We start from the raw sequence: 16116 nt of genomic DNA, 5'->3' as shown, positions 1-16116 counted from the left end.
ATCATGAAACATAATCAAGCCACAATCTCATGCATAATTAAGACATATTTAAAGCAATAAATAACTTAAAGAATGTATAAGATGTAAATGTGATCTAGTATGGCCCGACTTCATCTTGAAGCTTCAACTTCAAACTCCGTCTTGAAAATGGATTGGAAACTCCGTCTTGAATTTTACCAAGGGAGGCACCATTTTCTTCAAATAGGATAAGCTATAATTGAAACTAATTACAACTATTTGATGGGAAGACCATATTTAAAATTAAAACTTTGGTGCATTAGACCAATTTTACATTCAAATTAATGGTACGCAGACCATATTTTCTATCCAATGTGGGCCATACTAGTCACTTTCCATAACTTGTAAAACAGTACATTTACAATATATCATTCACCTATTCATTTATCAATGAATGGCCCACATAGGTTGTTAGTAGAACATATTATGCATCACATAAATATTTGCATTAATTAATCAAGGCTTCCAATAATTTACAAATTATTCAATCCTTATTAATTCTAATCGAGTTGTTTTAACCTTAAAGGAATGTAGACCTAATCAAGAGTTTATGACTAAAACGCTCCCACTAAAATCAAGAAATTTACATGCTTTACGAATTTTAAACATAAAATTGTATTTCCTAGTCCCAATGGAAACTTACAAATTTAATTAAAATTTAAAGCTCATATACATTATTATTTAAATCCTTTAATTTATTTTCAGTTGATTAAATTAATTAATTTAAATTTAATCAAGGTTTTAATTTTAGTAAAATAATTAGTATAAATAAATTTATAATAATCAAATTATTCAAAATTAAATTCCGAGAAAAAAATAAATTACGAATTTTAAATTTAATTAAAATCCTTTTTCAACCGAAAAATCAAAATTAAAACGAACCAAGCGGGCGAAGACAAGGCCATGGTCTCGCGCCCATGCCTCGTCGAGTGCACGTAGCAGCAACGCCCCATGGGCTGCCACTCGACTGATCGTATTGCAAGCCACGAGCAGCCACGCGCAAACGCAGCAAGCGGAGCAAGCCATGCTTGCGCGCAGCAGCTCGCTCGCAGTGGCGAGGCATCCCTCGTTGGGCGAGGCAGCGCTCCCTGGTGCGGGGAAACGCTCGCTGGTCGAGCCAGCTTTCGATGCCCGCGCGCGCGGCCTCGTCTTGCTCGCTGCCTTGCTTCTCGCCCCTCCGCCCACAGCCCGCAGCACATAGCGCATGGCAGTGCTGCTGCGTTGCGCGCATGTGCCACGCCTTTGCTCGCTGCATTGTACCGCATGGGCGACGAGCTCCCTTGGTCCTCGTTGTTTGCCCGCACTATACAACACCCCTTAAGGGTAACACTTAGCGTCCATTGCTTCGTGCGTGCAAGATTCGGTAACGAATTTCATAAAAATTAAAACTTTTATTATTTAAATTTTTTGACGAATTATTAAATCATATTAATTTCATAAATTTTGGGCGAAAAATCGAAAATTTATTATTCAAATTAATTTACGATTGTATTTATGTTCATGGATTGAAATCTAGGTCATAAAATTTTAAAAATTTTCAATTTTAACAAATTTTATGGTGGTATTTAATCATAGGTTCCTAATTAAATTGCGAAATTTTGAAAATCAAATCAAATTCTAAATTATTCGAATTTCAATAAATTAATTACAGTTACAAATTAGGTTGTATAATTAACAAGCTTAGGCATTAAAATTGTTAAACATATAAAGTAGGTCAGTCATAGATTCAAGATTTATATACAAGATTCGCAAATATTTAATTTAACATCCTAAAAATTATAAATTTTGCCTTCGAAAAACTAAAACCTCCAAAAAATCATAGTTAGGATTCGAATTTGGGAATTCTGGGTTCGGCATCAAATCTTTGATTTTAGTCAAAATTTTAAAACGTCGTTTACATGCGAAATACACTATAAAATTATACGATTCCGACCATTATTGACTAAACTGCCAAAAATCCTGCAAACATATAATTAAATAATCGCACGAATTTGCAATTAATTACAAAAATCGAAATTAATCACCTCTTTAATTCATTGCAAATTTATAAAATTTAACCATGTTAAATATAATTGGTTATGGAATTAATTAGAGGCTCGTGATACCACTGTTAGGTTATGACAAATATAAAACATATATTTCATGCGAAAAAACCATAAAGCCAGGAATCCAAATTAATTGCCACATAGTCAATTAGCATAATTTAGGATACATACATGTGTAGCGTGCCTTCCCTAGCTGCTCCCGAACCGAACAAGAACAAGTTTAGGACTCCAAGTGTAGTCCCTCCGTAGATAGTCCACAACACGTTCGGATCCGCCTTAGATTCAACTAACTAGAATTCAGCCTAAGGTATTATGTTATTCGTACTTAATTATTTGCCAAATTATTAAGCTTAGTTTAATCTTAAAACTATATGAATACTTGAGAATATGATGTATAAAATATGATTATGCATCACCTATTTGTAGGGTGGGATTATCGGAACTAGAAACCTACTACGATTCAATTTATCTAATTCAATTAGAATTAGACTTAAATTAAACCTTTCTTTTTAGTGTTTAGTTAAACGACTAACTCTAGTGGTTTTAGGAAAATAATCTAACCGGACAAATCCTAAGCAACTAAGGATTCGAAGCTCGCACGAACACAACACACACACATGCACCAGCAGCCCACGAAGGGAGCTGTGTGCGCGCGGGTTGGCTCGGCACAGCAGCGCTGCTACGCGGCCCACGCTGGGCGCGCCAGCCTGTTGCCTCGCCTTGGCTGGGCTTGGCCTTGCCTTGTGCTTGGTTGGGCCTGCCTTGGTGGGGTGGGCTGCTGCTCCCTTCACTACTAGAAATCAGACTTTTAACAACAATCTTATCACGACGTGTAAAAAAAGTCGTCGTCAAAAGAGTTAAAATTGTGAAAAAGTGAAAAAAAGCGCGGGTCAGCATAATTAATTTACTGAAAATATGTTGAGCGGGATTTTCAACACTTGGTTCGTCGTTAAAGCTGGGAGAAGAAAATATATTCTCGGTTTCACCCTAATCTCCATATTAAAGGGGCGATTGAAAGCCCCCTCACTAATTCGCCTCTGTTGTATCTCTCAAACTCGATCTCTAGCGAAGCTTAACAAGATTGAGATCAACCCCGGAAGGTGGTAGAATTGCAATTTCTAGAACAAGGTAAAATTTTTTCGTAGAATTACAATTTCTAGGGTTCTAGTTATTAATAAATTCAATTACGAATACCCGATTTGGGTTTCTCTGATTCAATTCTACATTAAATTTATTATTGAGGTGGGTTTTTATGATGTTCGAGCATTTTCCTAATTGCAATCGAAACCCATATTATGAATTGGGTGTTTTTTCAATTTCTGCTTCTGGAGTTTGTTCTTTTCATTATTATACTCGATGCTCATCAATGGATTTTGTGTTTTACTTATTATTTTGTAAAATTTGATATAATTTATCACCGATTATATTTTATTGATGTTTAATTTTATATTGGGGTTCCAGAATAGTGATTTAATTTTTATCCTTTTTGGATCACATATAATGCGTTCAAAACACTGTATCCCCTCCCCACAGATCTTCTCCTCTCACAAGGTTAGGGTTTATTTTCATGTTTTCTCTCTTTCAATTAAGTTAATAAATCATGTTTTAATTCAAAAATTGAATCTATTTTATTTAAATTTACCTATTTTATCAGTTAATTAGTTAGTTAATTCATGAATGAGAAATCTGGGATTTTGTTTTGATTAGGATTTTTCAAGTAATGGCCATTGCAATTATGCTGCCATTACCTTTTTCTAGCTGATGTTTTTCATAATGTGTTAGTCAATTTAGTTTAATTGTTTGGCAGTAAACTGAAATTAGAGAATTGCAACACCAACCAGCATTCTGAAAGTCTATAGTTTATATTTTCAGTTTTGTAATGAGCACCTGTAATTTGGACTATCATATGTCGGTTTCATCTAAGATGTGTAACTTGCAGATTTCCGTTTACTGACTTTATTTTAATGATTTACATATGCAGATTTACATTTTAGGTAGATTAAATTATGTTCTGAGGTAATTAAATCGCTTGAGATTTCCCATTACTGGCTTTATTTTAATGATCAACAGCTGCCTGTTTAATCAACTTATTTTATTTTTGTTATGCCTATAAAGAAATCAAATATGATCTGGGTTTTAAGGCCCTGCATTCCTGCACCAGCCTTATTATGCCATGTTTGTGAAGAAGCGTGCTCATGCTCGTGTAAGTATTATTTATTGGCTGGATGTCTACGACCTCATTGTTACAGGAGTAAAGAGTTTAAGATAGGATACCCTGATAACTTTGTATATTCCATGGTTACAGTTGGTTCTGAAGGTTCTTTTAGCTGGAGCACTGCGGCGTATCTGTATTTTTTCCCCTTCCTAGCATATCATACAACATTTGTCATGGACGCAATCCAGGTGAAATGAGGCCTTGGTTCAAAGCAAAGATTCCTTTTTTCTATGGTTTTTTCCAAAGTCATTACTAGTATGCACTCTCCCTTTTTTAGCAATTTTCAGTGACAATGTTGCAGTCAACCTTTGCCTTGTGGTTCCATTGTGCTGGATATGTTTATGAATTTCCAGCTTGTTCATTAAGTTCTGGCGCCATCATCAATATATGATCCACTCGGTAGCTGACTTGATTCACCTTAGACCTTGAAAATTTACAAAAAGCGCTCATATTTATAAAAATGTGATCTGAGATCGATTAATGGTTTTAGAATTATGGTCTTTGCTCCTGGAAGTTTGGTTAGGTCAAAGGTATGTCGTGTGTGTTTCCCACCTTACTGGCATGAATCTTTCCTTGTTTCAGGGTGTTGGCTTTTTCAAATATCTGCCCTTGCATTTCAGTCATTTAATGTCTACTTTATATGTTGTAGTAAATGTATTCTTATGTTCCATGGAGTTCATCTGATTTAGTCCTTGAAAGAAACTATTTTCTTTTTAGCTTCTGCAAATTATGAGTATGATTTACCTAGGTCTGGTCGCTCCTAGAATACTTCTAATGCCTGCTTTGATGTAAGCTTTATCAAGAACCTATCTCAGGAAGATAATTAATTGGAGCGAGCTTAGTTATTGGTGTAAGATAATTTTGTTTCTTTGGACTTGGAAAAATATCTTCTTCATGAGTTGCTTGAAAACTTATGGTTTATAAGTACAACACTAGAAAGTGAGGTCTTGATGTAGTTTACTTATTTTGGTTCTTTAGATATTTTGGTTTTTGAGATATAGTCTAAGTAAGAAAAAGAAAGCTCAACTAATAACAAAAGGTATGTCTGCAACTTAAATTTCATTAGATAATGGTTAATCTATTAATATGATGTGCTACTATGCTTTAAGAGAACATCACATCAGACAACTACAAACGAAATCCACATTTTCTATGTCCTTTAAGACAAATTCATGAAAAAACCCAACCTTTTCTTGAGGTTAGCTTCAGAAAGCGCCAACAGAAAAAGGACTTGATATTGTGAGAGTTACAACATCAGACTTAGTCAACCAAAGCTCTTAAACAACATCAGACTTAGTTCAACAACATAATACCTAACAAGAACCGGGGCGAATCTCTAGGAATCCCCAACTTCCCTTCAACCCTAATCAATGCATCCTGAGTAAATTAAGTTTTCCATAGAAAGGGAAATGGGTTCAAATTATGTTCTTACAAATTGTCATAACATAATATTGTTGTATCTTGAAACTTAACTAGGAGATTAGAACTTTGACAATTGGCCTTAACTGGAGCCACCCGTGTATGATACTAATTGAGATGGTTATATATATTGTAGGAGGAAATTCAAAAAATAATGGAAAAAGAACAAACACTTTCCCATTTACATGTACTTTTTCTTCATATATCTTTTTTGGTTTTATTTTTACATTCCATGTGATTACTTTTAACTTTTTTTCTTATTTATATAGGTAGCAAAAAAGGTGTTTAAGTCGAAGTCTCGTGATCTTGTTATGACAGGGTTGTATGTGTTGATGTAGTGTTTTCGTTCTTTCTGTTGCTAAACCTAGCAGTCTTGCTATAGTTTTGGAACTGGGAGCTCTATGTATTAACTTGAGAGTTTTCATTCATATATTTGTATAGTTTTCCCACACAAGAAAGCATAAAGACTTATACAAGCTTTTAAAAGTCTCATATAGTCGTATGAGTTCTGCTCTTTGTTTTACTGTCTCAGGCATGTTGCAGGTTTGATCTTTGTAGATTTCTGCTCAGCTGGTCAGCAGGTTCTGTTCAGGTCAACAGATTCCGTGGTACTCAGTCTCTTGCTGGTATGCAGAGTTGATGAGGTGTTGTAGTAGCTAGTTTGGGTGTTCATGGTGGGCTTGTTCTGGTATGCAGTACAAAGGTTGTTTGGCTGCTGTCTATGGCTTGTTCTAGTTTAGGTGGAAGTTGGTTAGTTATCTTAATATCAGTTGCAACGCTGCCAGGATAAGTGTCTTTAAAGACAAGCTGACTTTCCTACAAGAACCCGATGTTATATCTGTTAATTTTTACGGGTGAATATGCCTTGTCGCTAACTAAAATTCTTTACCTGTATGTGATATGATTTTATTTTTCTTCTTTTGGGAAGCCCTAGCTATAACATAACTATGACTCAGATTCTAATAGTATCATCCCTCATGGACATTGAATTTACTGCTCTCTTTTTTAATCTATGATATCTTTTAAATATCTGTGTGATGCTGGCTTATCTGATTTGTGGTTTTGTTATAGTTGATGAAAGTTTCAGAATTGGGACTCTAAAGAGGGAATGGTTTATGAAGAACAGGCCATGACAACACCTGAGACACTTGAAAGGTCAACATATATATCAAATGGTATTGTCTTTAAAAGGGTGAGTAATGGTCATGCTACAAACACGGGTGGCCAATATGGCTATGTGCCAGATTCAGATAATTCAGATGCTATTAGTTCTCAGAGCCCTTTTAGAACTCTACCTTCATTATCATATCAATATGACAAGGTAACAAGGTTCTGTTCTTTGATCTCTTTCTCTTTGAATTTATGTTCTTTGGTCCATTGGTGATTTGGTGTAGGCAGAAAATCCCTGATCAAGTTTCGAATTTGTTGCAGATTTCCAATGCACCTACAATTGATAAGCTTAATGATCTTAATGCATTTAAAGAAGTGTTTCTACAACGCTTTTCAAGAGATGGAGAACACTTCAACTAGTTATATTTTATTTTGTTCTTTTAGATTGAAGAATTACTTATATTTTTGTTTTTAAGAATTAAAGGACGAGGGGATGTGATTTTTTGTTTCACATAACTTGAAATTTTATTGTCAAACATCTTTTGAGTAATGGAATTTTCATTTGTTTATGATTGATTTATAGTTAACAATATTGTTTCGCAGGGAAAATGTAGGTGCTTTTAAGGACGCAAATAAAAATGTAATGAGTGCAATATTAATGACATAATAGATGGTCGTTATTGCAAACATTTCAAACTTTTTGACAGTTAGGGAAGGACATTTTACAAAGGATTTGTTGGTCGTTATTGTTTAATTAATAATCGTTAATAAGTATCTAACGACGGATTACCGTTTCTTCGTTAACAATTAACGACGGATTATTGTTTCGTCGTTAACTTTTAACGATGAAATTGTAACTTCGTCGTTAATAAATAACGACGAATTATGATTTCGTCGTTAATAAATAACGACGAATTATGATTTCGTCGTTAAAAGTTAACGACGAAACGATAATCTGTCATTAATGCTTAACGACGACATGGTAATTCGTCGTTAATAAACATTAATTATTAACGACGAACATCGTCGTTAAAGCCAATAACGACGGAACCTGTTACAACAAACATCATGACCGTCGTTAAAGCTTTTAACGACGAAAATTAAGGCTTTTAACGACGAAATTGTTCGTCGTTAAATGTCATTTTTCTAGTAGTGCTTGCTTGCCTTTGCGCGGGCTTTGCCAGGCGCGGGCCTAGCTTCGTGCTGGGCCTTGTGTCTAGCAAGCTCGTCCGATGTTTATTTCGTACGTCCCGCTTCCGATTCATTTTCCGATTCCGGAATTCATTTCCGATTCAAACAAAATTTAATATTTCCGATTCCGGAATTAATTTCCGTTTCGAACAAATATTTAATATTTCCGATTCCCATATATTTTCCGATACGTACCATGTTTCCGTTTCTGGCAACAACTACGACTTGGATAATATTTATATTTCCCATACGATCCATATTTCCGTTTCCGGCAATATCATCGTTTCCGGAGTATTCATAATTTTTCTTTTGACGATTTTAGCTCCCACTGGAACCGAGATCCGTCGATTCCGAATATCCATAAATGGAGTATTTAATTCACTTAAGTACTTGATCCGTTCATGTGCTATTTGTGTTACCCTACGGGTTCAGTAAAGAGTAAGCTGTAGATTAATATTATTAATTCCACTTGAACTGAAGCGGCCTCTAGCCAGGCATACAGTTCACTTGATCTCACTGAATTATTAACTTGCATAATTAATTAATTAATACTGAACCGCATTTATTAGACTTAGCATTGATTGCATACTTGGACCAAGGGCATTATTTCCTTCAAGTATTAGACTAATGCACATTGGGTGAAGGACATATTTCCTTTCGTCTCCCACTTGTCCTGTAGACAAGTGTGCATTCGCATTCCTTTGTCGCTTAGTTTTACTTGCGGGACATAAGGTAAGATCCAAGCCATCCTTATTAGGTCTAGAATTGTTTCTCGAATTACTGAATTCAACCGTTAAACTTTTACAGAAGGGTAAGCCTTAACCATTCTGCAAGACCATGCATATTCACATTATATAACTCTCCGAGAGGTCTTGTTACACAACAACGCCATATTCTATCATAGATAGGAGGACAATTCAATCTTATAACTTATGAAAGACTTACTTTGATTCATAGTAAGTCTGAATACTGTTTCTTTAGTCTCTTTTTTACGGTGGGACGTTTAGCGAGCATCAAACAAGTAATCATAATTACTCATCTTTTGAGGAATGGTTCTAATGACGACCATTAATGAGAGCTTTAGACGTAGTACTATGATCTTGTCAACATGATTTCATTCAAGGTATCACGAGCTATTCCAGTCAAGCTTTGTTCAACATAACTCAATTCATTTGAGTCTTCACATGAGCTTTAAATTGAGTCTCAATGTCAATATAGTTAATTTCGAGTAGATCATAAGCAAGCTATGCTCATTATAACTCCAAGTTATCGCAAGAATCCAAACAAATAATATCGCAAGAATATATTTCTTTACCTTAATTTATTAAGTTGATATCAGAGATTACTTGTTACACTTTCCATTTTCGTCCGTCCCAGATTAGTTGTTACACTTCTAAATTAAGAATGACACCGCAATTATTATATTGTCTCTCTCTTCCCACTAAGTTTTTTTTTGTCCCTACACCCTCTCTCATTCAATTAAAAAAATACCCCACCAACTCCTATCACATTTACTTTTTCAATAAAATAACAATTGATAATCAAACAACCATTTATCACCTAAAACTTTGTGCAAAAGTAAGTTGTTGTCGAGTTTTTCCAATTAGCTGATGACAAGGATGTTTCCGGTAGAACACGTCACGATCTCGGCTCCGACCTGCAAAACAAGAATATTTCTCTTGGAATATTCCCTCCGATTCCTAAGTAAGTATGGGTTTTTAGAGAGAGAAAATAGAGAGAAGGCAGAGCATATAATACTTGTGGTGGTTGTCAATTGAATGTCCTTGTCCTTGGGATTTGGTGCTTTATATAGTACTAGGGTTTACAAGAAGTAACCTAGAATTCCCTCCATATGATTGGCAGAGCTTTGGGGAGAGGACATGTGTCCCTCTCTTTGTGCACTCATATTGATAGGAGACATAAATGGGCTTTTTGGGCCTTTGTGTCGAGTAAAAGAGTCCAAAAGGCATACATCAATCATACTGATGTCAATAGGGGAGTATTCCACCCACGTGTAAGGCCATGATTGAGACACGTAATTTTCTCTTTTGGACTGAGAACTGCATACGAGGCATGAATAGTGCCACGTGTCGCCATCTTACTGGTACAAGCTCACACGGTAATTTGCCTACAACATTTGCCCCTCAAGGAGGGTATTTCTTGAAACAATCATTCATATGCCCCTTCTTGACTCTTGATATCCAAATGACACTTGGGGGTTTGTTGTGAGATGGTGACAAGTGTCACGAATCTCACATTTTCCCCTCTATAAATATGGGGTAATTCCTCATTTTTTCACTCTTAACTTTTTTTACAGAGCTTAAGCACAGGCGATTTCCGGCGAGGGACAAACACCAATAGACAATTTTCGGCCACCGTGTAATTCAACTTGTTCTTCACCAGATTCAACATGTTCTTCGCAAAACTCAATCTGTTCATCAGCAAAACTCATCCAACTACATTTCATATTTATCAAGGTTAGTGTCTCGGCTATTCATAGATGTTTTCGTTGACCCCAAATGATGAATATGCCGACCTCTTCCAGGAAATCGACTAGAATGTCGACCATGGGGCAGAGGGGACGGCTACCTCGTCGAAACGCACGCAAATGGATGAGTCATTATTGGTGGGCCGGGCGACGCGAGAGGAAGCGCCAACCATCACTAGGGAACCAGATAGGCCGGGCGGTAAGGAGGAAACTCACCTTCTTCCTTCATAGATTCATCCAGATCAAGGATGGATGAAGTGGCTAGACATGAACGGAGCTGACTTCAGAGACGGCCTGTGCGTCGGTCGGGCTTACGCGATGAGGGTGCCGACAGACTTGTAATCCACCGTGAGTCTCCTGGCTAACAGCGAATTTCCCGTCTATGTTGCTGCTATTAAAATGGGCATGAGATTCCCTCCGCATCCATTCATCGTGGAGATTCTAGATGGTTTTAACATTGGAGTGGCCCAGTTCACTCCGAATTCTTGGGCCGTCGTTTTCTGCTATATCGCCAAGTGTGCGCTGAAGAACGTTCAACCGTCTTTTAATTCGTTTCTCCACTTGGTCTCCATTTCTTGATCTCCTAATGGCGCTGAAGGTTGGTTCACTCCAAGCAGCCGGGGGACCTATCAGACGGTTGTGGGTAAGCTCTCCAAGTGGCATGTGTGGCGGAAGAGATGGGTCGTCTTCCAAGTAGATGACAAGGAGATGTACTATAGGATGGGCCTTTGGAGTTCAGCGGCTAAATATATGGATAGTGACGAGGCACTTCCTCCTCTGACGACAGCGGAGTGGGACCAGATAAACATTATTTATAAGGCGAATGCCAACCAACTTACACCGGATAAGTCTTTTTATGTGCGGACTCAATGGTTTCCGCACATTAGTCAACTTCGTAATGAGGCGTTTTTAGCCGCCGTTGACCTAGGATATTCTATGATTAGAGGTGGTGTCTTAGATCATGGGCCGAGTAATTTTCGTTTCTTCATTTTTCCATGTTTGTTATATTTTTCCCTTTTTAATTGTACACATTCTTGCTTGTGCAGAGGAAGGTATGAGCAAACTGAAGGATATTGACATTGGCGATGGGGACATCACTGATTGGATGCCTGAAATTTACCAGGCAAAAATGAAAAAGGCTACTGCCGAGCTGAAGTAGAAGGTTAGTTGATGTGGGTAAAAATACCCCACCTACGTGGCACCAACGTCACGCGACACATGACTCCTGATCACTGGTCAGCCGCCTATTTTGGCTGCCACCTAAGAATCAGCCTATGCTGATGAAAGAGTCCCTTTTGAGGCCCATGGCCCATAAGGAATGTTGTGATAGTGACACATGTCATTATCTGGTAAACTAGCCAATCATGAGACATGACTCTAGGGTTTTCCCCCAAAAGGGGGAGACTATAAATACATCCAATTCCCAAGAAATGGACACACAATTCTAGATAGAGAAACATTCTACTACTTACCTTTAATGCTTTCTGTTCATTAATTACATCTTCCTAAAAACCCGGGTCTTACTTAAGCATCGGAGGGAATATTCCTTCAGGAATATTCTTGTTTTGTAGGTACGCTGCCGACGTGCACTGGACTCAACACTACGTGGAACCTGATACCTCCTCGTCATCATACAAAGGAAAAACTCCCACAACATTTAGCGCCGTCTGGGGGGAGGTAAGGTAAGATGGTAGACGTCCAGCACTTCGGAGACGCGCCCATCAGTCGAAACGAAAACGACGAAACCGCAATCAACGGTGATCGTCCTCCTCGAGGGAGGGGCGACAGAAGCCACCAGTCTGTAGGGCAGGACGGTCGTCCCGAGCAGGTTCAAAAGATGAGACGGGTCAACCTCTGTTTCCTCCAGGTGGCCACTTGAGGGCTGATGTCGACACAGTTATGGAAGAGAACCCAGACTTTCTGGTGTCTGCTGGGCAACTCAAAGATATCCTGGCTGGATTCAAAGAACAGATGGACACGCTACAAGATGAGATCAAGATTATCCGTTCTCAGTCTCAGGGGACGGGAATTCCGTTCTTTAATGGACTCACTCGGTCTAATGTCTGGCGGCAAGACCAAGCACGAAATGACGATCATGACAGACGCTTTGACAGAACAAGAACTTCCTTCCAGCCCATAGCTTCGCGTCGGATCCTGCCAACTTCCCGGCCTGAACCTGGACCGTCCCGAAGAGTACCGATCATTTAGCTAGATAGGCCCCAAGAAACTGAGTTGTCAGATACAGGTTCCACTCCTGTCATGCAAGATTCACCCCTCGCTGCCCCTTCGCGCCGTCTCACCAGGACTCATGTTAGCCGCGCGGACAGCGAGCGGCGTAGAACATCCCAGAATAGAAGGCAGGATCCAATATGCCCAACAAGGGGTAGCCGGCATCATCCTCAATTACACCACCCCATTCTGTGCTGATATCATGAATGCTCCCAAGGAGCCTAAAGTAAAACCACCTGCTATTGACGCCTATGATGGCACGTCTGATCCTGATGTACACCTCTTGGCCTATCGGCATCATATGTATGTCCAGGGAACTACTGATGCAACCTGGTGCAAATACTTCCCGTCCACTTTGAAAGGGGTTGCTTCCAAATGGTTCGAGAAGTTGCCTGCGGGAACGATCAACACATATGCCGAATGGGAGATGTTATTTTCAGCAAGATTTATGGCTTATAAAGAAGAGAAAAAGACGAGCATGCATTTGGGTCGAATACCGCAAGGAAAAGATGAATCTTTGCGAAGCTATGTTCGACGTTTCAATTTGGAATCAGGACAGATTCCAGACCTGCCTGACGGGGTGGCTTTTGATAATTTCTTTAGGGGACTTAAGAAGGGGTCCTTTAAGTTCGATTTGGTGAAGAAAAGTGTGAGAACTGTGGCCGACGCTCTGGATGAGGCCGAGTCCTTTATTCATGCCACAAATCTGCTCCGTCCCCAAAGAGTCTAAGGGAACGGAGGCCACAGATCATCCTCAGCGCAAGGATAAGTCAGACAAAAAGACCAGCCGTCCGAATGGGATATGGGACATTGAAAAGAAAGGATATCAGACAGACTGCTCCCAGGGGCAGAAGAGAGGATGACCCTATGACAAAGAAAGGTTTGAATACAACACTGACCTGTATACGATATTGCTAGATGTCAGTGATATGTATGAGATAGATCGACCATTCCCCATGAAGTCGCCGGTGGATACCCGGGACAGCTCGCTTTACTGTAAGTTCCATTGTGATGTGGGACATGAAACAAAAGATTGCAAGTCCCTACGAAGGGCTCTCGATGGACTAGCCGCTAAAGGGTTCCTGAAATCCTATCTCAGCACAAGCACAGGGGGAAGTGGTAAAAAGTTCTACAAGAAAAGCAAGTCACCGTCATATCGACGTGATGACAACGACACTGACCCAGAAATTGTAGTCGTCATCTCAGGAGGTCTAGCCGCTGGGGGCCCAACAATGAGAGGTCAAAGAGACTATGCAAGCCGGTTGGGACAGGTCATGTTGTGTGGAAATGCCCTAATTGACCATTTCCCTAAAGTGGAGATTTGTGAATATGACAGGGGCAAGATCGCCACTCCACATGACGACCCCTTGGTCATTGAATTGAAGGTAGCAAACCTCAAGCTAAGGCGTATTTTAGTAGATACAGGGAGTTCGTCAGACATTATCATCACAACTTGTCTAGGTCATCTTGAGCATGATCCAAAGACAATTGAAAAGATACATTATCCGATCATTGGATTCGGAGGCGGCATAATTCATCCCCAGGGGATAATCACTCTGCCCCTACGAGTTGGAGGCCGGCATCAAAGTAAGAACTTGAACGTCCGCTTTCTAATTGTAAAGGACCTCACTGCTTACAATATCATATTGGGTCGTCCAACTTTGAATCAGGCCAAGGCAGTGGTCGTCACTCATCTTATGCTCATGAAGTATGTCTGTGATAAAGGTCAGGTCGGCACAATTCATGGTGATCAAAAGCTAGCAAGAGATTGTTACCTCACTACGCTAAGTCCCGAGGCTTGGGGGAAAACTGACGAAGCCAGAGCAAGCTCAAAAAGAAAACAAGATGAGATGGAGGAGAAAATCAAGAAGTAGACCTTTAACATTGCCACGGCTCACATGGAAACTAGGCGGCCTGAGCCGGTTGGTGGACATTATGAAATCATCCTTGATGAAGCACGTCCAGATAGGACGGTGCCAGTAGGGGTCTCTCCTAAGGACCAGCTTGGGGCACATTTAGTCACTCTCCTGAGGGAATTCCAGGACATTTATGCTTTTGCTGTGGAGGAGATGCCAGGAACTGATCCAAGCATACTCCCCCTTGGTGCCTTAAAACCTGTTCGTCAGAAGAAGAGAAATCATGGGGAAGCAAGAAACAAAGCCGCAACTGAAGAAGTGCAGAAGTTGTTGGAGGCTGGGTTCATTCGGCCAAGTCAATATCCAGATTGGGTGGAAAATGTAGTATTGGTGCCGAAGCCCAACAAATCCTGGAGAATGTGTGTGGACTATACAGATCTAAACAAGGCTTGCCCAAAAGACAGCTTCCCTCTACCCAAGATAGACTGGTTGGTAGATTCAACGGCTGGCCATGCTTTGATGTCTTTCATGGACGCATACTCGGGCTTTCACCAAATTCCTTTGTGGCCAGATGATCAGGAAAAGACGTCATTTGTTACTGAGCAAGGCCTATGCTGTTACAAAGTGATGCCGTTCGGTTTAAAGAATGCGCCAGCCACATTTCAACGTCTAGTCAACATTGTCTTCTCTTGTCAGTTAGGACGAAACATCGAAGCTTACATTGATGATATGATAGTAAAAAGCAAGCAACGTGAAGAACACTTGGCTGACTTAAGAGAAACTTTTGAGACGCTCCGAAAATATCAGATGAGGTTGAATCCAAAGAAGTGTGTTTTTGGGGTAACAGCTGGAAAATTCTTGGGATTCCTTATTGATGAAAGAGGAATCGAGGCCAATCCTGATAAAGTACAGGCAGTAATAGATATGACGTCGCCAAAATCAGTCAAGGAAGTCCAACGCCTGACAGGATGTCTAGCGGCCTTAGGGCGGTTCTTACCAAGGGCAGGTGACAAGTGTCATTACTTCTTCGGCACAATCAAGAAGAAGAGCAAATTTGAATGGACTGAGGCGGCAGAAACTGCCTTCGTCCGATTAAAAGAACACCTCCACACCTTACCTCGGCTTGTCAGTCCTCTTCAAGGGGACACTTTGTATGTGTATTTAGCCATTTCTGAGTGGTCCTTGAGTGTTGTGTTGCTAACTAAAAGGGAGGGAGTACAACTCCCCGTCTATTTCGTGAGCCATGTCCTGCAAAACGCTGAATTAAGATATTCTCCAATTGAGAAGTTTGCACTTGCGCTGTTTATGGCCAGCAAGAAGTTGCTCCCTTACTTTCTGGCACACAAACTAGTGGTATACACAGACCAACCTTTGAAACAACCCCTTACTAAGCTAGACGCTGCTGGACGAATGCTGAAATGGGCAATTGAGCTGAATGCATTTGATATCTCATATGAGCCTCGAAAAGCTATCAAGGGACAAGCATTTGCTGATTTCATTGCAGAAATGACGAGGCCGACTTTTGAAAAGAATGTGGCGACTCGC

The 16116-nt window shown here is 39.6% G+C and overlaps 1 protein-coding gene across 1 annotated transcript; it reads left to right on the top strand.

Moving 5' to 3' along the window:
* The first annotated feature begins 13644 nt into the window (after positions 1 to 13644).
* LOC110775780 (uncharacterized) lies at positions 13645 to 14589 on the top strand. The gene has a single exon (XM_021980376.2). The coding sequence runs from the start codon at positions 13645 to 13647 to the stop codon at positions 14587 to 14589; it is 945 nt and encodes a 314-aa protein (XP_021836068.2).
* Positions 14590 to 16116: the final 1527 nt, after the last annotated feature.

Source organism: Spinacia oleracea, chromosome 5 (assembly GCF_020520425.1).
Source record: "Spinacia oleracea cultivar Varoflay chromosome 5, BTI_SOV_V1, whole genome shotgun sequence".
NCBI lineage: Eukaryota > Viridiplantae > Streptophyta > Magnoliopsida > Caryophyllales > Amaranthaceae > Spinacia > Spinacia oleracea.
This window is presented reverse-complemented; position numbering and strand designations above follow the sequence as displayed.

Bases quoted from the DNA above. Each gene is read 5' to 3' on its own strand.
- LOC110775780 (XM_021980376.2), top strand. From the start codon at position 13,645: ATGTATGAGATAGATCGACCATTCCCCATGAAGTCGCCGGTGGATACC.